General features: G+C 46.1%; 1 protein-coding gene across 1 annotated transcript in view; it reads left to right on the forward strand.

The window, feature by feature from the left end:
- Positions 1-3,971: 3,971 nt before the first annotated feature.
- INO80D (INO80 complex subunit D) overlaps positions 3,972-23,007 on the forward strand; it is a 36,682-nt gene continuing 17,646 nt past the window's right edge. The window contains exons 1-4 of the mRNA XM_056861356.1: positions 3,972-3,991; positions 17,437-17,534; positions 17,626-17,872; positions 20,818-21,566. Of these exons, the coding sequence (XP_056717334.1) occupies positions 17,655-17,872; positions 20,818-21,566 (967 nt within the window). The 5' untranslated portion in view covers positions 3,972-3,991; positions 17,437-17,534; positions 17,626-17,654. The remainder of the gene's footprint in view (positions 3,992-17,436; positions 17,535-17,625; positions 17,873-20,817; positions 21,567-23,007) is intronic.

The following is a 23,007-nucleotide window of genomic DNA, read 5'->3' on the forward strand; positions in this document are numbered from 1 at the left end:
CTGTTCACATTGCAAAGGATTCTACAGAATTTGGTCACATAAAAATTGCAAAGCCCGCTGAATACCTTAACAGGTATCTTCTACAGACACATATGATATATGACGATAACTACCCATTCCAGACCGCATTTTCCAGATCTATTTTTATATTGGAGGCATTTGTGAAAAAGATCACCTATGATCTTTGAACTTTGAAAGCTCACTCAGACCTCAGCAGTCAAACTTCAAACCCAGATGCATTAAAAGCAATTTCTAAACTAGTCATCCCATTTTGGGGAAAAAATGAATTGAAAATATATTGAAACTCAAGTACCGGCTTCCAATATAGTGATATCATTTAATAAATTTTTTTTTGCATTGTTATGAACAAAGAAAGGGGACAAAAATGAACATGAGTTGCACCGGCTGGCATTTTAACCTCTCTGAATCTCTGTCCATAACCTTGCGCTCTAAAGCACCCCTCTTTTCAACACGTGCAACCTCACCCATTCCACCTTCTCTCCCACAACAGAAAGATCCTGTTCCACCCAAACCATCCATCCCACCTCAATCTCAGGTATCTTGTACAACACCACACACTATTATTGCAAGAAAGCTTGGCTTACGTTTGCAGAACTGCCAGACAATAACAAAAGTTATTAAAGAGCAAGAGTCCAGTAGCACCTTAAAGACTAACAAAAATATTTTCTGGCAGGGTATGAGCTTTCGTGAGTCACAGCTCACTTCTTCAGATCTGAAAAAGTGAGCTGTGAATCACGAAAGCTCATACCCTGCCAGAAAATATTTTTGTTAGTTTTTAAGGTGCTACTGGACTCTTGCTCTTCTCTACTACTGCAGACAGACTAACACGGCTACCCACTGTGAATTATCTTCATGGAAGGCACCACATTTAGCCGTACAGAATGGAAATCCATCAACCTTGTGAAGAGACTTGCACAGGTACAGACAGACATCATTTTTCTCACCAAATGCAGAAGACTCAACATCATACCTAAGGGACTAAGAATAAAGAATCCACTGCCACCTACTTACCCCACTAACCAAGGTGAAAGATTCTGTCATGCTTTCTCCAAGAAACTCCTAAAAAGTTATTAAACTTCAGGGATGGGGGGAGGGAATAATAATAATAAAGAAAAACCTGCCTGCTTTATAAAATAAAAATAATAATAATAAAGGAGGAGGAGGAGGGAAAATTTACTAAAAGATTCCTTGCCCACCTTTTCTTTTTCTTTTAAAGTTGCAAGAGGGCTTCGCAAGAGAAAGCACTGACTAAAGTCGCTTTCACAGTGGGTAGCCGTGTTAAGTCTGTCTGCAGTAGTAGAAAAGGGCAAGAGTCCAGTAGCACCTTCAAGACTAACAAGAATTTTTTCTGGTAGGGTATGAGCTTTCGTGAGCCACAGCTCACGCTGTGCCTCACGAAAGCTCATACCCTACCAGAAAAAAATCTTGTTAGTCTTGAAGATGCTTCTGGACTCTTGCCCTTTCCTACTAAAGTCTACTAAAGCTCATACCCTACCAGAAAATATTCTTGTTAGTCTTGAAGGTGCTACTAGACTCTTGCCCTTTTCTACTAAAGTCTACTAAAGCTCATACCCTACCAGAAAATATTCCTGTTAGTCTTGAAGGTGCTACTGGACTCTTGCCCTTTTCTACTAAAGTCTACTAAAGCTCATATCCTACCAGAAAAAATTCTTGTTAGTCTTGAAGGTGCTACTGGACTCTTGCGCTTTTCTACTAAAGTCGCTTTGGTGTGAGGGAAGAAAGAGGAAGAAGCTGCCAGCCCCAGACTTCTCCCCCACAAGCTGCCCCTCGCAAAGAGCCTCTGCTGGTACTTTACCCTCCTTCTCCGTCTTCTCCCCGTCTCTCCCACCTCCAAGATGGTATGGAAATCCATCAACCTTGTGAAGAAACTTGCACAGGCACAGGCAGACATCATTTTTCTCACCAAATGCAGACGACTCAACATCATACCTAAGGGACTAAGAATAAAGAATCCACTGCCGCCTACTTACCCCACTAACCAAGGTGAAAGATTGTGTCATGCTTTCTCCAAGAAACTCCTAAAAAGTTATTAAACTTCAGGGATGGGGGGAGGGAATAATAATAATAAAGAAAAACCTGCCTGCTTTTTAAAATAAAAATAATAATAATAAAGGAGGAGGAGGAGGAGGGAAAACTTACTAAAATATTCGTTGCCCACCTTTCCTTTTTTTAAAGTTGCAAGAGGGCTTCCCAAGAGAAAGCACTGACTAAAGTCGCTTTCACAGTGGGTAGCCGTGTTAAGTCTGTCTGCAGTAACAGAAAAGGGCAAGAGTCCAGAAGAACCTTCAAGACTAACAAGAATATTTTCTGGTAGGGTATGAGCTTTCGTGAGCCACAGCTCACGCTGTGCCTCACGAAAGCTCATACCCTACCAGAAAAAAATCTTGTTAGTCTTGAAGGTGCTTCTGGACTCTTGCCCTTTCCTACTAAAGTCTACTAAAGCTCATACCCTACCAGAAAATATTCTTGTTAGTCTTTCAGGTGCTACTGGACTCTTGCCCTTTTCTACTAAAGTCTACTAAAGCTCATACCCTACCAGAAAATATTCTTGTTAGTCTTGAAGGTGCCACTGGACTCTTGCCCTTTCCTACTAAAGTCGCTTTGGTATGAGGGAAGAAAAAGGAAGAAGCTGCCAGCCCCAGACTTCTCCCCCACAAGCTGCCCCTCGCCAAGGGCCTCTGCTGGTACTTTACCCTCCTTCTCCGTCTTCTCCCCGTCTCTCCCACCTCCAAGATGGTATGGAAATCCATCAACCTTGTGAAGAAACTAGCACAGGTACAGGCAGAAGACTCAGATCTGAAAAAGTGAGCTGTGAATCACGAAAGCTCATACCCTGCCAGAAAATATTTTTGTTAGTTTTTAAGGTGCTACTGGACTCTTGCTCTTCTCTACTACTGCAGACAGACTAACACGGCTACCCACTGTGAATTATCTTCATGGAAGGCACCACATTTAGCAGTACAGAATGGAAATCCATCAACCTTGTGAAGAAACTTGCACAGGTACAGGCAGACATCATTTTTCTCACCAAATGCAGAAGACTCAACATCATACCTAAGGGACTAAGAATAAAGAATCCACTGCCGCCTACTTACCCCACTAACCAAGGTGAAAGATTGTGCCGTGCTTTCTCCAAGAAACTCCTAAAAAGTTATTAAACTTCAGGGATGGGGGGAGGGAATAACAATAATAAAGAAAAACCTGCCTGCTTTTTAAAATAAAAATAATAATAATAATAAAGCAGCTCATCCCCTACCAGAAAACATTCTTGTTAGTCTTGAAGGTGCCACTGGACTCTTGCCCTGTCCTACTAAAGTCGCCTTGGTGTGAGGGAAGAAAGAGGAAGAAGCTGCCAGGCCCAGACTTCTCCCCCACAAGCTGCCCCCTCGCCAAGGGCCTCTGCTGGTCCTTTACCCTCCTTCTCCGTCTTCTCCCCGTCTCTCCCACCTCCAAGATGGTAGGGAGGTTGTCGTTTCGGAGGGCAGAGGAGCCGGCTTCTCTGGTGTTATGTCCTCTCGGTGCCTGTAGTGGTGCTGTCGGAGGCTGGCGAGGCTCTCTCTTCTGGAGCAGCCCCGGCAGCCCTGCCTTCTTTGCTGGGGGAACATATTCAGGGATTTCCCCCCCCCCCTTTTAATAATCACCTTCCCCTCTCGTGCACTTTGTAGTCTTTTTTTTTTTTTTTAGTTCAATAAATGAAAGAGCGCTTCCCCGTGCAAAGCTCTTTTCCCTCCAAGCAGGGGGGGAACCTCGTCGGGGGGCTCTTCTTCTTCCCTCTCCCCCCTTTCCCCTGCCTCCGAGCCAAAGGGGGGGGGGACACCGACAGCAGCGCCGGAGCCGCTCCGAGCCCCACTGCCCGGTCCCTCTGCCGGGGAGGAAGCTCCGGTCTGCCCGCCCGACAGAGGGAAACGGGGGGAGAGGCGAGAGGGGGGAAAAAAAGGCAGCTGGAAAGGTAAGCCAGGCCCGGCCTGCGTCCCCGGGCTCGCGTAGAGGGGCGGGCGGCGCCCCGCGGGCGGGGCGGGCGGCCGGGCGCGCTACGCCAGGCCGGGGATCCCGGGGGAGGCCTAGGCCGCGGGGGCCCGGGAGGCCCCGAAACGGCCGAGGAGGCCCCGAGGCTGAGGGGGAAGGGGCGGCGGGTCGGGGGGAGCCGTGGGGAAGAGGCCTGGGCCCAGCGCGGGCCTGCCCGGCTCCCCGCCTCCGCGGGGCCCTGCTCCGGCCTGGCCCGGGCCCCGGTCTCGGCCCCCCACAAGCGGAGGGGACGCCCTCCCGCCTTCGCGCTGCTTCGGGGTCCGGGGGGCGGCGGCGAAGGGGGCTCCGAGGCTCGGGGGCGGCGGCCGGGCTGAGGGAGGAGGCCGGTCGTGGGGGGGGGGAAGGAGGGATATTTCGGGACGGGGCCGCCAAATTATTAACATTTATTATAAGTTCGGTCTCAGTTTCGGGCCCGGGGGTGGGATAACCTTGCCCCGCTCCTTATTGAGGCCGTGGGGTCGGGGTCGGCCGGGCCCGAAAGTTTAATTTTCGCCGCCGCCCCCCCCTTCCTCGGGCAACCTCGCCTGCTGGCTCCCCGCGGCTGCATTCACACGGGACCCCGACGCGTGTAGGGACGCGGCGCGCTCCCTCCTCCGAGCGCAGCCAAGCCGCCTCCCCGCTGGACCCGCTTCGGCCCACCCCGGCCTTTGCAACTCTCCCTCCCCACCTCCCCCCCAAAAAACAACAACCCCCCCCTCCACGTTAATTCGAACCCACGCTTGTTAGGATCGTGGGAACTCTCCGAGACACACACACCCCTCGCTGCTGGTCTCTCCCCCCTGCCCACGGTGGCGGGGTTAGCAAAGGGTGCCAAGCGATGAGTCTTTGGGGTGGGGGGAGGCAGAGGGCCTCTTGGCACCGAGATGTTGCAAAGTACACCCTAGAAAGTAGTAGAAAAGGGCAAGAGTCCAGTAGCCCCTTAAAGACTAACACAAATATTTTCCGGTAGGGTATGAGCTTTCGTCCAGTAGCCCCTTAAAGACTAACAAGAATATTTTCTGGTAGGGTATGAGCTTCCATGAGCCACAGCTCATGTGAGCTGTGGCTCACGAAAGCTCATACCCTACCGGAAAATATTTGTGTTAGACTTTAAGGTTCTACTGGACGAAAGCTCATACCCTACCGGAAAATATTTGTGTTAGTCTTTAAGGGGCTGCTGGACGAAAGCTCATACCCTACCAGAAAACATTTGTGTTAGTCTTTAAGGGGCTACTAAACGAAAGCTCATACCCTACCGGAAAATATTTGTGTTAGACTTTAAGGTTCTACTGGACGAAAGCTCATACCCTACCGGAAAATATTTGTGTTAGTCTTTAAGGGGCTGCTGGACGAAAGCTCATACCCTACCAGAAAACATTTGTGTTAGTCTTTAAGGGGCTACTAAACAAAAGCTCATACCCTACCGGAAAATATTTGTGTTAGACTTTAAGGTTCTACTGGACGAAAGCTCATACCCTACCGGAAAATATTTGTGTTAGTCTTTAAGGGGCTGCGGGACGAAAGCTCATACCCTACCAGAAAACATTTGTGTTAGTCTTTAAGGTGCTACTGGACGAAAGCTCATACCCTACCGGAAAATATTTGTGTTAGTCTTTAAGGGGCTGCTGGACGAAAGCTCATACCCTACCGGAAAATATTTGTGTTAGTCTTTAAGAGGCTGCTGGACGAAAGCTCATACCCTACCGGAAAATATTTGTGTTAGTCTTTAAGGGGCTGCTGGACAAAAGCTCATACCCTACCAGAAAATATTTGTGTTAGTCTTTAAGGTGCTGCTGGACGAATGCTCATACCCTACCAGAAAATATTTGTGTTAGTCTTTAAGAGGCTGCTGGACGAAAGCTCATACCCTACCGGAAAATATTTGTGTTAGTCTTTAAGGGGCTGCTGGACGAAAGTTCATACCCTACCAGAAAATATTTGTGTTAGTCTTTAAGGTGCTGCTGGACGAATGCTCATACCCTACCAGAAAATATTTGTGTTAGTCTTTAAGGTGCTACTGGACTCTTGCCCTTTTCTACTACTGCAGACAGACTAACACGGCCACCCACTGTGAATCACCCTAGAAAGGACTTTGCAGCGCTTGACCGCAGCCTCGGCTGGTTGGGATGCGTTTATTTGGGGCGGGCGTGGGGTGGCTGGCGGCATGCTTCCCCTCCTCCTCCCCATCCCCGGGTGTCCGTCACCCTCCCACTTCGACAGTTTTTGGCGGTGCTGTCAGTGGGAATCCAGCCACGCGAACACGTGCCGGGCTTTCTGGGTCAAACTCCACTCTTTTTTGGGTGGGTGAGAGGTGCCAGGCGTGGGGGGCTGATGAACGCGTGAAGCTGCCTTATGTTGAATCAGGCCCTTGGCCCCGTCAGAGTCAGGATTGTCTACTCGGACCGGCAGCGGCTCTCCAGGGTCTCAGGCTGAGGTCTTTCACATCGCTGACTTGCCTAGCCCCTTTAACTGGAGAAGCCGGGGATTGAACCTGGGGTCTTCTGCATGCCAAGCAGTGGCTCTACAAACTGAGCCACAGCCCTCTGCTTGGCCTGGAAAATCAATTATTTACTGGCCAAGCCCTCCGGTCTCATGCGGTAGAAATGGTGTGGTACTGCGAATATATTCTTTGAGGCCACAGATAGCATTATATTGGTGCCATGGTCAGAGCTGGTACATTGAAAACTGCACCCCTTGGCACAGGTTCAGATATTGGACCTGTTACGCTTTGTAGATTGTATGTGGGTACAATGTGGTTTTGGGGAGTCGGGTTGTATCTCCGTGGAGGTCAGCGTAAGGTTGGCGTTTCCAAGCTGTTTGTTAACAACTGGATATTTGGGATGTCCACAGCATGTTCATTTAATCCACTTTACAAACTTTTAGCCAGGACCCAGAGAATTGTGTATTTGGTTCTGTGCACTTAGGTGTCTTTGGAATTACTTCTTTTATTTTTATGCTTATGTCTTTCTTTCCATCCCGCTTTTCTCCCTGATTGGGACCCAAAACAACTTTTCACTTAGTTCTCCCTGCCTCCGCCATGGCTCAGTGGTAGAGCATGCAGAAGGCCCCAGGTTCAATCCCCGGCATCTCCAGTTAAAGGGACCAGGCAAGTAGGTGATGTGAAAGACCCCTGCCTGAGACCCTGGAGAGCCGCTACTGGTCTGAGCAGACAATACTGACTTTGATGGACCAAGGGTCTGATTCAGTAGCAGGCAGGTTCATGTGTTCAATAACAAGGTAGGGTAGGCTGAGGGATTGTGACAGGCCCAGGGTCACCCAGTGAACTTCCAGCCAGCTTGGTGTAGTGGTGAAGAGCGGTGGTTTGAAGCAGTGGATGCTAATCTGGTGAATCGGGTTGGTTTTCCCACTCCTCCACATGAAGCCAGCTGGGTGACCTTGGGCTAGTCACAGCTCTCTTAGAGCTCTCTAGGCCCCACCTACCTCACGGGGTGTCTGTTGAGGGGAGGGGAAGGGAAGGTGATCGTAAGCCACTTTGATTCTTTAGAGAAAGTCGGCAAATAAAAACCAACTCTTATTCTTCTTCTACCATGGCAGCAGGGGGATTTGAACCCTGGTCATTTCAGATCATAGTCCGATGCTACGCCATGCTAGCTCTCTGGTCTTTAGACTTCAGCTTCCTGAACCGCACAAGAAACACCTTCTGAAATTGGGGAGCGTTTCAGAGGCAGCTTGTGATAAGGCCTAGGCACTTGTCATTCTCTGGAAAAGAAAGTTTAAAAACGCACTTCGAGCGTGCACAAGGCCATGGGTGTCCGCAAGTGTAGCTCTTTAGATCCCAGCTCTCGGTTTGCATGCAGAGCAGACTTTCCTTCCATAGGGAAAAATCAAGTTCATTGGGAGAATGTTTGAAAAGTTTAATGGAAGGCATTTCTTGGCCAACCAGACCTCAATCACGGAAGAGTGGAGTTTGATCCTGAGCTGAATTGTGGGTCCTTTGCTCCTCTGTCTTGGCAAGGAGCCTGGCTTCAAATGCGCTTGTGCAAAGTGCTCAGACATTCTGCATTCTCTGCGGAGTTCAGTTCGAGACTGTCAATCTTGACATTTTAAGAATACTGTTATGCAGGAAGACAAGAAGTATGTTAGAGGTTAAGAAGGTGGGCCTAAATTACAACTCAACCACCCTAAAACGTATATGGTGTTAGAACTGCATTGAAGAATTTTTTTTTGATGTAGTTCATTGTAAGCGATTCACAGTGCCATCCTATGTGGAGTTACACCTTTCTAAGCCCATAAGTGGAGTTACACCTTTCTAAGCCTGTGACTTAGAAGGGTGTAACTCTGCTTCGGATGGTACTGCCAGAATTGAGACCGAGCTACACTATCACAGAGCTGTATTAAAAACAAATCCCAAAATAACATTGAAGTCTTCCGGGATTTTGCTTCATTGTGTTTCATAAGTTTTCCTTCGTAAGTGTTTCAGAAGATGTATTTTGCTCTGATAAAATGATGCATTCCTATCTTCATAAGTCAAGAACTAGGTTTTTATTAAGTTTCATATGTAACTGTCTTATATACCCAGCTATTAAATATCCCTGTATATAACGGCTGATGTTTGATTTAGAGTATATCCACCCTGCCCACCCAGGCTGAAATCCTAGTCACACTCATTTAGATGTTTGCCTCATTAGAATAACTAAATATGTTACAGGGATACAAAAATTGGCAAGGTGCACTGAAGACTTTAAATTAACAGATACTTTTGCTGTTTTGGGTAGGGGGGCTCGGATTTTTCTAACATCCTGCGTATGAAGAGAGATGTTCACTAGGTTATAGAAATTAATCTAGTCATCGAATAAAGCAATAATTGTTTGGGCTGTTTGCTGCAGTTTTCGAAAAGCTAATTAACCCCTTATAGGGTGAACACTTTGCCTAATGGCCCAACCTTCAGCTTAGAGTAATAGAAGTGGTTGGATGTAAGCCGCTTGACAAGTCAGTCCTATGGCTTTGGTGAGCCAGGTTTTTTTTAAACATATTAGATCCGGTGCAAAACCTTTTGGTTCAGAGCAGCAACAAAAACTGTTGTCATGGGCCCAGAGAACACTTCACTGTGGTATTGCACCAGCGTGGCAAAATGCTCCTAATACAGCCCTGATACAACAAATCATTAAATTTCAACTCTGCATTGCATGAATTAAAAGTGGGTGGAAAGAGCACACAGTGGGAACAAGATAGCAACGCCGCAAGATCAAGCAAGGTCTCGATCAGCCTGTAGGAACCAGAATTTTCCAAGGTTTTGTAAGGTTGTGGACACAAAACATAACTATCTATCCAAAAACTTGAGTGTCTAGGGTCAACAAACTAGGCTGCGGACGAGCTGTTCTTCACCCCTAAGGAATTGTTCTGCCAATCCCATTTCAATAGTATTAAATTAGAAAATATTTGGTCTAAACTAGTTTGTGACACAAGGTATAGTAGTTCTTAGGTGCTGTTAGTATTGAGTACTGGGCCAGGGCGAATTCGGACAAATATTACTGGCTTGCCATGTTAGGCAAGCAATCGTATAGGGTGCTGGTTACCTTGAGCACTGGCCTTTGGGGAGCAGAGAACTTTACCGCATCTCTGATTCTGATCAGAAATGCAGGAAAGTAGGAGAGCGCTAAAAAATCTCATGATCACATGATGCTGCCTTCTGCTGAAGGTCCCTTGGTCCATCAAAGTCAGTATTGTCTACTCAGACCAGCAGCGGCTCTCCAGGGTCTCAGGCTGACGTCTTTCACATCACCGACTTGCCTAGTTCCTTTAACTGGAGATGCTGGGGATTGAACCTGGGACCTTCTGCATGCCAAGCAGATGCTCTACCACTGAGCTATAAAATAATGGTGGTCCATAGGTTGTATGTGCATGGTAGTAAGTTATGTCTGCGCACATGGTGATTACTCCATATGTACGTACATAAGTGCTGTCAGGTTCCGAGACAGGTGAGAAGCAGAGGTGGTTTGCCATTGCCTCCCTCTGCAGAATCTTCCTTGGTAGCCTCCCATCCAGGTACTGACCCTGCTTAGCTTCTGAGGTCTGACTAGATTGGCGTATCCAGAGGCTCCCAAACTGTGCTTCAAGGAGCACTTGGTGCTCCGCAAAACATCTCCTAGTGCTCCATGAAGAGATTGGGGGGGAAAAATACTACTATCATTCGTATATAGGTGCTAGGTGAAAATTAGTGCTCTGTGACAAATCTGTGTCCCGAAAAGTGCTCCATGACTCAAAAGGTTTGGGAAACTCTGGTGTATACAGTGCTGCCTTCCCACCCTCTCCCCTGAAGTAGGGATATCTCTAATGTAAATACTACTCTGGGGTTATTTGTTCTGCAAAGTGGTATAATGGTTAGAATCCCCTAAAGCAAGGAGTATCATTGTGTTTTGTGGGGGAAAGGAACACTTGTCTCCAATAACGGATATCTGAGTCTTGTCAGTGAGGGGGCACACTTTTTTAAACTGAATATTTTGGTTCTACCAGCCTACCTTTTGTGCAAACTTTAAAACTGCATTAGTTTTAGAAAGACAGAATGGGGGCAGTTTTGTCACATGTAGTTTCTGGAGGTTTTTTTTATTTTTAATGGCTTGAAGTGTTCAAATATAGAGTTGCAGATGATAATGAGAAAAATGCTACAGGGATTAAATTAACATCTTTCTGATATGTGGGAGTTGGTACTGAGCGCAAGATGATATGAATCATTTTCATTCTAATTCTAGATACATAATGTGGACTAACTCCTATTAATATGAGTGAAACTTAACTTTCGCATTAGGGCTGTGGTCCCGTTGGACGCAGTTGGACTTGTGTGTGTGTATAAAGTGCCGTCAAGTCGCAGCCGACTTATGGCGACCCCTTTTGGAGTTTTCATGGCAAGAGACTAACAGAGGTGGTTTGCCAGTGCCTTCCTCTGCACAGCAGCCCTGGTATTCCTTGGTGGTCTCCCATCCAAATACTAACCAGGGCTGACCCTGCTTAGCTTCTGAGATCTGACGAGATCAGGCTAGCCTGGGCCATCCAGGTCAGGGCGCAGCTGGACTTACTTCCCTGTAAATGTGCAGAAGCGAGTTGTTTCTACTCCATGCTTGGTGTACAGACTTTATCAAGAGCTGCTCCTAGATAATTACAGTTGTGTAAGACAACTATGGGGGGGGGGGAAATCAGTTTGCCAGGTGCTATGGGTGTTGAAGAGTGACAGAGGCCATATGTATATGTGCGCATGGATCTCATTTGTGTGTGAGACCTTTGAGCCCATGGCTAGCATGCTTAGATCCTAGAGCCAGTGTGGTGTAATAATAATAATAAATTTTATTTATATCCTGCCCTCCCCTGACAAGAGCCGGGACCAGGGCACCAAACATCATAAGATATATAAATATAAATAGGCATATGCACTAATACATAATATACAATAATTTTAAAATCACTAAATTAATATTAAAACAACACGTAGTACAACAGTAATTCTAAGTTATCTAGATGGTGGCATTAATTCCCATAAAGAGTAACGTTGTTCCAGCAGCTGTCCTTCAACCATCTTATCTGATGTAGTGGTTAGAGTAGGGGTGTCAAACATACGGTCCACGGGCCAGATCTGCCCCCTTGACAGCTATTATCTGGCCTGCATCCACCCTCCCCACCACTCTCAATCTGGGCTGGCGAGGCTTGGCCCGGCCCAACCAAGTGACATTTATGTCATATCTGGCCCTCATAACAAATGAGTTCGACACCCCTGGGTTAGAGTGTCAGACTAGGATCTGAGAACCCCAGGTTCGAATCCCCACTCTGCCATGGAAACTTGCTGGGTGACCTTGGGCCAGTCACACACACTCAGCCTAACCTACCTCACAGGGTTTTTATGAGGATAAAATATAAGCTGCTTCAGATCCCCATTGGGGAGAAAGGTGCAATATAAATGAAGTAAATAAATAGTTGTTGCTTACATGAAATGTGTAGCAGTGAATACCTGCAACTATAGAATTGATTTCAGGACTGATTTTCGGAATGTGAAGTAAAAGGCTTGATTAATTTATTATTCCAGTCCTTAGACAAAATGTAAAATGTTTGCCATTACATTGCCTTACCCAAACCGGCAGTATAAAACAATACATTTTGGTTAAAACACTATACAAAATATTACTCTCTTTGAAACTGTTAAAAACTGGCCAACAATATAAATTTAAACAACCAATCCCCTCTACAACTTTTCGCTTCTATTTAGATTTCCTATAATTAAATATTATTCTACGAAACTTGGCCGCTAACTTTGTTACCTGAGAAAATTCATCCTTAAGAAGGATGTTAACTCTAACAGATTCAGGGTAACCAGTGCTCTTTCTTAAAAGAGGGCCAAGAATCTTCTCCCTATCCTCCTTATAGTAGCTGCACCTAAGAAGGACATGTTCTTTCAGGGACAGAGCCTTTGTGAGAGGGGAGTCTGTTTGAATTTTCCTTCTAATACTGCAGAGGGCAGAGCTGAACATCGAGCTAGGAAGCAAAAGTCTTTGAAGACTAGGGGTCAGATCCAGCTGGCTTTTCCGCTGGTGAAAAGGGGGGGGGGCTCCTTTGGCCATCCAAAATGGCTGTGCTTGAGATTGTGGGCCCTGCACAGACAATAGCCATATGGGATAGGGGCTGCAGTAAATAGGGGAGTTGGGGAAGGCTAAGCAAAAAAGTTGACTGGATCCGACCCTAGAGCTTCAGTTCTGTACCTCTTTACCTGTAAGTGAGGTTCGGTGAATTTGTTCAGCAGTGCCAGGCTTTGCAATGGAAATTCCAGGGCCTTGGTTCAAGAGTTCAGCTGGGGTCCCCTGGATGTAGGCTGTAGCTTTACAACTGGCATTCACATTTGAAGTACATTACCAGTAAAGAGGGTGTTTGTGGTTTCTTAAGATCACTCAGTCTTGACTCCAGAGTCTAACACAGCAGGGGAAGGTCTGTGACTCAGGGGTAGAGCATCTGCTTGGCATGCAGAAGGTCCCAGGTTCAGTCCCCGGCATCTCTCGTTAAAGGGACAAGGCTGGTAGGTGATGTGAAAGACCCCTGCCTGAGACTCTGGAGAACCTACCGGTAGGCAATACTGACTTTGATGGACCAAAGGTCTGATTCAGTATAAGGCAGCTTCATGTGTTCAACATTACCCTAACTGCACCAGTGAGTTCAATTAGATTTATTTCCAACTAGAAATTTTTAGGGACCGTGGTGTTAAAAAGGATTGTGGCATAATCTGGGTCTCAGTTTGCCAGAGGCATTTCAACAATGTGGATTGCTCCAATAAGCCATCGTTCACGAGACCTGTGGAAATCTTGGAGTGTGTTTTAAGTGGATCTCCTTGAAGGATGCGTGCTCGCTTTTCCTTTTTGACGACTCTACAGTGATTCTGTTCTACTTAGCAGTGGCACAGTGCTGCATGGAGAATCGCCACTGGAAAAATACGCCCACTACAGAAGGATCCAAATGTTAATATAGGAAGTTGGATCTGAACGTTTCAGGGTCAGGTTGTGGTGGGATCTGGTGCTTGCAGACGTAGGGTATTGTCACTAACTCTCCAACGTATGTTCAAAACTAAGCAACACCATTAATCCATGTTACTGGTTTTGAATGTGCATTTGTGCATGTATTCATGTGGGGCCAAAAACTAGGGTAAAGGATTATTTGGCGACCGGAGCTGTCATTCAGTTATACAGCCGCTTCCCCAGAATTATAGGCGAGGCGGAGGGGGGAGCACAGCGCTTTGCATTTGTTCAGCTCTTCCTCAAGGACTGAAACCATTTCTTCTGGCTCCTAAGAGCCAGAGACAATGCTGAGCATCTGTGTTTGTGTCTACACACAAACAGTTCCCAACATTCGAGTGTGACTAAGAAACCGACAGCTTGTTCATTTTTTGCCTTTTCTTAGAGTTTATCCAGCCCGTCCAAAGCAGGCCGCCGTGTTTTTGATGTTGTCTGCTCAGATCAGGTCTAAATAGTGCATACGGGGCTCGGACACTAGAAAGTGATTATAATAGTGAGTAAATTTGTGCTGTTTTTGTATACTTGAAAAAATTAATACAGTAGTAGTGCAGATCTTCCTTGAAGTTGTTTGCTTGAATCTGCTATGGAATTCTGAACCCCAGATGGCATAAGCTGGTTCAATGTGTGCATAATTTGCAAAAAGAGAGAGAGAGAGAAATTGAGATAAGCCTTGAGTCAAGGACTAAAAATGTTCCATGTGACCTCCAAAGCCTAGAAGAAGAAGAAGAAGAGTTGGTTTTTATATGGTGACTTTCTGTACCACTTAAGGAAGAATCAAACCGGCTTAAAATCGCCTTCCCTTCCCACAACAGACACCTTGTGAGGTAGGCAGGACTGAGAGAGCTCTAAGAGAGCTGTGACTAGCCCAAGGTCACCCAGCTGGTTTCATGTGGGGGAGTGGGGAAATAAATCCAGTTCACTCGATTAGCATCCGCTGGTCATGTGGCGGTGTGGGGAATCAAACCTGGTTCTCCAAATCAGAGTCCACCGCTCCAAATCACCCCTCTTAACCACTACACCAAGGTGGCTCTCTGCATCTGCATACATGCGAATCAGTCCTAAATGGTCCTGGGTATAACATATCTTTATTATTTCTACCGTCTATCCCAAAATTATATTCTAATTAAACAATTCAGATCACCCATATTCTGTTTGCATTTTTCTTAAACACTGGAATCTTAATTTCTAAACCATTCTTCTATCTAACTTCTAGTAGACTTTATAATATGCCATTCTTAACTGCCATAAACATCATTATACTTCTATAACTCACTTTCCCCTTAAAATTATTAAACTTATAGCTTTACTTGTCGTACCTGTATTTTAAGAAAAACAAAGCATATTAAACTTATTTGTGCTCTCTTTAGCATACTACATATGATTTACTTAAAGAGTTATTTGTGGACGACGGGAAAATTGGGAGACAGCCTCTTCAGACTCATAAAACTGCTTGTGATGGTTGCATAAAGTACATCTCCAACATGTCTGAACAAACTTGTCTTTTTGGTAAATTACACACAGGCAGATCAAGTTCTTTTGGGATTCAGTGGTCTGGCAGGCTGAAGTATGCATTTTCAAGCTACCTCTGCAAAAAAAAAAAAAAAATCAACAAATTGCAATGATTTTGTTATACCTTCATGTCCAAAACAGTTCCTGTTCCTAGACTTCAGTTGGAAGGATAATCTAATTCCATGGTGTAGTAGTTTGCATGTTAGATTAGGATCGCGGAGACCTGGGATCAAATCCCCACTCTGCCACTGGAACTGGCCCAGTCACACACACATACAGCCTCACCCACCTCGCAAGGTTGGTGTGAGGATAAAATGGAGAAGAGGAGAATGCTGTAAGCCACTTAGGGTCCCCGTGAGGGAGAGAGCCATAGGGACTAGGCAGGTAGGCGACGTTGCCCCAGAAGGTCGGACCGGAACCAACGGGTTAAAATTAAATCAAAAGAGTTTCCATCTAGACATTAGGAAGAATTTTCTAACAATCTGAGCAGTTCCTCAGTGGAACAGGCTTCCTCGGGAGGTGGTAAGTGCTCCTTCCCTGGAGGTTTTTAAGCAAAGGCTAGATGGCCATCTGTCAGCAATGCTGATTCTATGGCCTTAGGCAGATCATGAGAAGGAGGGCATCTTGGCCATCTTCTGGGCATGGAGTAGGGGTCACTGGGTGTGTGTGGGGGAAGGTAGTTGTTAAATTCCTGCATTGTGCAGGGGGTTGAACTAGATGACCCTGGTGGTCCCTTCCAACTCTATGATTCTATGAAAGACCTCTGCCTGAGACCCTGGAGAGTTGCTGCCGGTCTGAGTAGACAATACTGACTTTGATGGACCGAGGGTCTGATTCAGTATAAGGCAGCTTCCTGCCAGGAAAGTGTTCTTAGGATTACACCAATAGTTGAGTAAGCAAAGCTGGGCAGAAAATATTTCATGTTCTCTGAAATGGTTTCCAGTTCATGCCCTATAATTTTTAATCCTCTGTGGACTAGTAGGTCTGCCTGATGGAGAACTACTAACTACACATGTGGTCTTTAAAATTAAGCTGTTCATTTAGATGTGCAAAATGCCTAATTTTAAGCACACAAATTTCACCATTGCTTCAAATCTACTTTCTGACAATTGTAATGAGAATGAAGTGGGACATGATTGCGCTCTCTAAGTATATGAAGGGCTGTCACTTAGAGGAGGGCAGGGAGCTGTTTTTGTTGGCTGGAGAGAGTAGGACTTGCAATAATGGGTTTAAATTGCGGGAGGAAAGGTACCGGCTGGATATTAGGAAAACGTTTTTTATAGTAAGCGTTGTTCAACAGTGGAATCGGCTACCTAGGGAGGTGGTGAGCTCCCCCTCACTGGCAGTTTTTAAGCAGAGGCTGGACAAACACTTTTCAGGGATGCTCTAGGCCAGAGGTTCCCAAACTTTTTGAAACATGGAGCACTTTTCAGGAGAGAAATTCGTCATGGAGCACTAATTTTCACCTAGCACCTATATACTAAACCAAACAGTAGTATTTTTCTTTCCAGTCTCTTCACAGAGCGCTAGGAGATGCTTTGCGGAGCACCAAGTGCTCCTTGGAGCACAATTTGGGAACCTCTGCATTAAGTAGGGGATTGGGCTAGATGGCCTATATGGCCCCTTCCAACTATGATTCTATGAAGAATTGGGATCTTCAAAGTCCATGGATCTAGACTAAATTTTGCAATGGCAGAATGGAACTTCCATGCCTTTCCCTTCCCATTGTAGCCTGCTGATCTCCATGAAGTGCTGCCCTTGGGGGACGGAACCCAGAGGAATGGCAGGGGGGGATCTGCAGTGGGAGGCGGGAATCTGTGGAAACTGCCACTGTGGTCTGGATCCAACACAAGAATGATCTTCAGGCACAAACAAATTCTCTAGAATGAAAAATGTGCATCTAGCATTCTTTTCAGATTCTCCAAGAAAAAATGGTTAGTCCACATGTTTGTCCGTGTTTCTTGCATGGGTTTGGTTTTTGCTTTGGCTGCACAAATTTACATGTGATATCTATTTTACATCCTTAGAAGACTTTTAGCTGAATCCTACAGTTTCTGAAGGAACCCTGGTTTGATACACTAAAGGCCGTAACACAGATCTCAGAACTGCAACATTTATGGAGCATAGGACGTCAGCTTCCCCATTCTTGGCTGGTAGAATTCAGTAGAGTATCTTCGAAGGATGGATGTCCTCGGATACAATCTTCAGCAAGATGTTGTGCGTGCAAAGTTTTAGGCGAGCATTCCGGTTAATAATAGAACTGGGGTGATTGAATTAATTCATTTTTATTCCATTAGGTGGTACGGTCCTTTCTCTCTCGTACACCATCATTAACTGGGTGTTTTTTTTTGGGGTGTGTGTGCGTTTTTTGCCTTAGACAATCTGCTTCATCTCAACTCATCATCATTCCAGGAAAGTGGTATCCCTGGGGCTCTCTCTGCTAACAGTGACATGGTACAGAAGATTTAAAATCAGGTAATTGGTTCCCTAACAAATGGATTAGAACTGAAACTTTCTTCTTCTTTTTCTTTTTTTCCCTTAATTTTTTCCGTTCTGCTCTTTTCAGCTGATGTTCACAAGGAAAAGAGTCACGTGATGTATGAAGGCAAACACATACACTTTTCTGAGGTTGACAATAAGCCGCTGTGCTCGTACAGCCCCAAACTGTGCAAGCAGAGGCGACTCAACGGCTACGCCTTCTGTATCCGGCACGTTTTGGAAGACAAGACCGCCCCCTTCAAGCAATGTGAATATGTGGCCAAGTACAACAGCCAACGTTGCACCAACCCCATTCCCAAATCTGAGGACCGCAGGTGAGCAGTGGGGAAGGACACGGCACCCAAAAGGAGACCTGTGTGGGAATACGTGTGTGTAAGCGTCCCCATATGTGTAAATCCCAGACGATTATTCCAATGGGATATTTTAGCCTTACATAATGATAAGAGCATAAGAAAGGCCATGCTGGATCAGACCAAGGTCCATCAAGTCCAGCAGTCTGTTCACAGAGTGGCCAACCAGGTGCCTCTAGGTTTGTGTGCCCACAAACAAGACAACTGCAGCAGCATTAACCTGCCTGTGTTCCAGAGTACCTAATATAATAGGCATGCTCCTCAGTTCCTGGAGAGAATAGGTTATGCATCATGACTAGTATCCATTTTTACTAGTAGCCATGAATAGCCTTCTCCTCCATGAACATGTCCACTGCCCGCTTAAAGGCTTCCAAGTTGGCAGCCATCACCACATCCTGGGGCAGGGAGTTCCACAATTTAACTATGCCTTCATATATGCAGGCCTGGCAAAGCGTAATAGACCTCCAGGGAAGAAGAGGGGAGGCAAAAGAATATTTACCCAGAGGATGATTTTATTGACCTCCTAACCAAAGAGGGTGGTGGAAAGTGCTGCCAAGTCGCCGCCACCTTATGGCGACCCCATAGGGTTTTCAAGGCAAGAGACAAACAGAGGTGGTTTGCCATTGCCTGCCTCTGCATAGCAACCCTGGACTTTCTTGGTGGCCTCCCATCCAAATGCTAACCAGAGCCAAACCTGCTTAGTTTCCAAGATCTGATGACACCAGGCTAGCCTGTACCATCCAGTTCCGGGCAACCAAAGATACAGAGTACCCCACCCAAAAAAGGGGACAAGGAGTATCCTTCAAATAAAGATACTTCCTAAGCAGGGGAAACACAGATGGGAAGGGGCCGTGGCTCAGTGGTAGAGCTTTTGCTTGGCATGCAGGGGGTCCCAGGTTCAATCCCCGACGTCTCCGGTAAGGATCTCCGTGAAAGGCTTCCACCGGAGACCCTGGAGATTAGCTGCCAGTCTAGATGGTACTGACCTTGAAGGACCAGTGGTCTGATTCAGTACTAGGCAGTTTCATGTGTTCATGTGACTCTTGAAAGCTTTTGGGGAAGGGCCATGGCTCAGTGGTAGAGCATCTGCTTGGCATGCAGAAGGTCCCAGGCATCTCTAGTTAAAGGGACTAGGCAGGTGATGTGAAAGTCCTCTGCCTGAGACCCTGGAGAGCCGCTGCGGGTCCGAGTAGACAATACTGACTTTGATGGACTGAGGGTCTGAATCAGTATAAGGCAGCTTCATGTGTTTATGTGCTATTCAGGCATTAATAAAACACAGTGGCAGTTGACTCGCGGCCATCCAAATAATGAGCAATAACTTCCAACTGCAAATCCTCAGTGCCCAATTCAAATTAATCTATCCCCCAAAATGGGTTCCTCAACCTCCAGAGTACAAGTATGGCCTTTTCTCACTAGTTCATTAGCTCGGTGGATTGCTGGCCAGGGTTCTGGAACCACAGGCCGCCTTCATTTTCAACACCCAGCTGAGTTTTAATTCTGCCACATCCTACCTTGAGAACTGAAATGCTCTGAAGGTTGGGGCCATGCCACGATACAACTAAGGGCATTTGAGGCTTACAATTTATGTATTAGCGTCTCTTTCTTCTCTGGCTTGGCAACATTGGAAGAAAGATAAAAACTTCGTTAAAGGATGACCTGGACTGATAAAGCAGGCTGGTAATTTGTGAGCTTTGTCTCGTCTTCAAGCATAGGATTGGAGTGTTAGGGATGTAGATTTTTCAGAGAAATGTGTTAAACCTAACACAGCTATTTTTATTATAGTAAGAAAAAGATCGCATTGAGAGGCTTCTGCTGTTCTTAAATGTCACGTTTTCCCATAAATGGGCTCTCTATAAATCCAGGCTTAAATCTTTGCAAATGTTCTGGTGTTCATATTAAATTGGAAGCACATTATTTCTGTGCCTGGAATTTAGCTAATGTAATTTCCCTCACCCCACCTTGTAATTCAAAGCATATTTCTATTTTGTTTCGTTTGGAAGTTTACAATTAATCGGGAGATGCTTATTTTTAAAAAATAATTTTTATTTATTGTTTCTATAAAGGGATACAGAAAAAAGAAGATGGGGGAAAAATTGGAGGGGGAGAAACATTAATAACAACATTTTTGTGCCCAAGCAATTGTGCTTAAATTTCCCTGTACCTTGGCGCCCCTGATATTCCAGCCCATGCCCATTAGTTTAATATACATCTAGAAGAGCCCCGTGGCGCAGAGTGGTAAGCTGCAGTACTGCAGTCCAAGCTCTGCTCACGACCTGAGTTCGATCCCAACAGAAGTTGGTTGCAGGTAGCCGGCTCAAGGTTGACTCAGCCTTCCATCCTTCCGAGGTCGGTCAAATGAGTACCCAGCTTGCTGGGGGTAAATGGAAGATGACTGGGGAAGACACTAGCAAACCACCCCGTAAACAAAGTCTGCCTAGAAAACGTCGGGATGTGATGTCACCCCATGGGTCAGGAATGACCTGGTGCTTGCACAGGGGACCTTTACCTTTTTTTTACATCTAGAATACACATTTAATATAAAGAAAGACCATTAACTAATATCAAAAGATCAAGCATTTTAGTACTAAGTTCTATAGCTACTATATTAATTTTCTCTTTAGTTGTCCATTATATCTAATGCATAGTTAGATAATGCCTATTATATGATAGTGATATTATGTATGGGTCATATATATATTGTCTATATTGGTTAGACTGCGGGAGATGCTTATTTAAATTTACTCCATCCATATTTTGCATGAACAAGAATACCAAAAAAAACCCTTCCTTAAATTATGTGTTGATTAATTTCATTCATTCATTTTTGCTTTCTAAGTCCCATCCCGCCATTTATAAGCATTTTGAAGGGGAGAGAGAAATAACATTGCTCTTTCTGCTTCCCAAAGGTACTGCAACAGTCACCTACAGGTTCTCGGGTTCATCCCGAAGAAGGAGAGGAAGAAAAAGAATGATCCGGCAGAAGAGGTGAAAGTTCGGCATCAGGTGGATTCCATGGCTTTCAGCCTGACGGTTCCCCCGCTGGCCTTGAAGATGCCCAACGGGCTGGACGGGATGTCCCTCTCTCCACCAGGGGCTCGGCTTCCTCTGCACTACCTGGACGCAGACCTGGAAGACCCTTTCGCTTTCAACGAGGAAGACGAGGACCTCAAGAAAGGGGTGACCGTGAAGAAGAAGCTGCAGAGCAAGCTGGCCCAAAACCGACAGCGCCAGAAGGAGACAGAGATCCTGCGGGTCCGCCAAGAGCACTTTAGCCCCCTCCCTGCACCTTTGCTGCAGCCGCCGCCGCAGCCGCCGCTCTCCCATCTCTCACCTCTGCCGACCGCTTTAAAGCCAGCAGGGCTACCGCAGGGCTTAGTCTGCAAGTCACCTCAGCCTCAGAACACCAGCCTACCAATGCAGGGAGTGGCGCCCACCACACACACTATAGCACAAGCCAGGCAGCTGTCGAACAAGAGACCCCTGCCTCTCCCGCACCCCTCCAGGGCGCCGGCCCCAGACCCACCCAGGGCCGACAGGATCCTCATGAAAGCCTCCGCCTTCTCTCCGCACTCATCCTGTATGAGCCGGCTACAGAGACTGGTGAAACTGTGCACTCAGAAGCAGCAGCTGGACGCTGACCTGTTTCCACATTTAGGTTGGTGGAGAATTTCTTGAGCCCCAGCGTTTTTGTTTTTGTTTGTTTCCAGTTCTCATTCATATGTTTATGGTTAACATATAAGGGAGCATTGGCCCAGGCTTGGCCGGTCTCATCAGATCTTGGAAGCTAAGCAGGGACGGCCCTGGTTAGTACTTGGATGCGAAACCCCCGAGGAAGTCCACGGCTGTTATGCAAGTAGGTGATGGCAAGCCACCTCTGTATGTTCCTTGCCGTGAAAACCCTACAGGGCTTGATGGCACTTTCCACCTGTCCTAGGGTGACGACAAAGAAGAAGAGTTGGTTTTTATATGCCGACTTTCTCTACCACTTAAGGAAGAATCAAACCGGCTTACGATCACCTCCCCCTCCCCACAACAGACCCCCTGTGAGGTTGGTGGGGCTGAGAGAGCTGTGATAAGCCCAAGGTCACCCAGCTGGCTTCATGTGTAAGAGTGGGGAAACCAACCCAGTTCACCAAATTAGCCTCCATTGCTCACGTGCAGGAGTGGGGAATCAAACCCAGTTCTCCAGATCACCGCTCTTAACCACTGCACCACGCTGTTGTTATTAAAATAATAACAACAACCCAGGTATTTATGTAGGGATGTATTCCAATTTGACTGTGCCCAATATATTCTATAAAATTTATAAAATTAAAGAGCCCACTGCTGTGGAATACTTTCTGCTTGTTCTTTTCTGGGCTGTGTTAGCTTTCCATACAAGGTGTGCATACCTGTATGAACCAGATAAAGCCCAGAATATATTGGGCACAGAGTAAAATAGGAATACATCCCTACATACATACCTGGGTTGTTGTTGTTATTTTGCTATAATGCTGGAATGTGTTAAGTGCCGTCAAGTCGCCTCTGACTCATGGCTACCCTATGAATCAATGTCCTCCAAAATGTCCTATGTTTGACAGCCTTGCTCAGATCTTGCAAATTGAGGGCCGTGCCTTCCTTTATTGAGTCAATCCATCTCTTGTTGAGTCTTCCTCTTTTCTTGCTGCCCTCAACATTTCCTAGCATGACTGTCTTTTCCAGTGACTCTTGTCTTCTCATGTGACCAAAATACCATAGCCTCAGTCATGTTAGCTTCTAGGGTCAGATCAGGCTTGATTTGATCTATAACCCACTGATTTTTTTTTTTTTGGTGGCAGTCCACGGTATCTGTAACACTTTCCTCCAAAATATTGTCGAAGGCTTTCACGGTCAGAGTTCATTGGTTCTTGTAGGTTATCCGGGCTGTGTAACCGTGGTCTTGGTATTTTCTTTCCTGACGTTTCGCCCGCAGCTGTGGCAGGCATCTTCAGAGGAGTAACACTGAAGGACAGTGTCTCTCAGTGTCAAGTGTGTAGGAAGAGTAATATATAGTCAGAAAGGGGTTGGGTTTGAGCTGAATCAGTGTCCTGCAAAAAGTATCAAAGGTAATGTGCTAA

The sequence above is a fragment of the Euleptes europaea genome, chromosome 15 (assembly GCF_029931775.1).
Source record: "Euleptes europaea isolate rEulEur1 chromosome 15, rEulEur1.hap1, whole genome shotgun sequence".
Lineage (NCBI taxonomy): Eukaryota > Metazoa > Chordata > Lepidosauria > Squamata > Sphaerodactylidae > Euleptes > Euleptes europaea.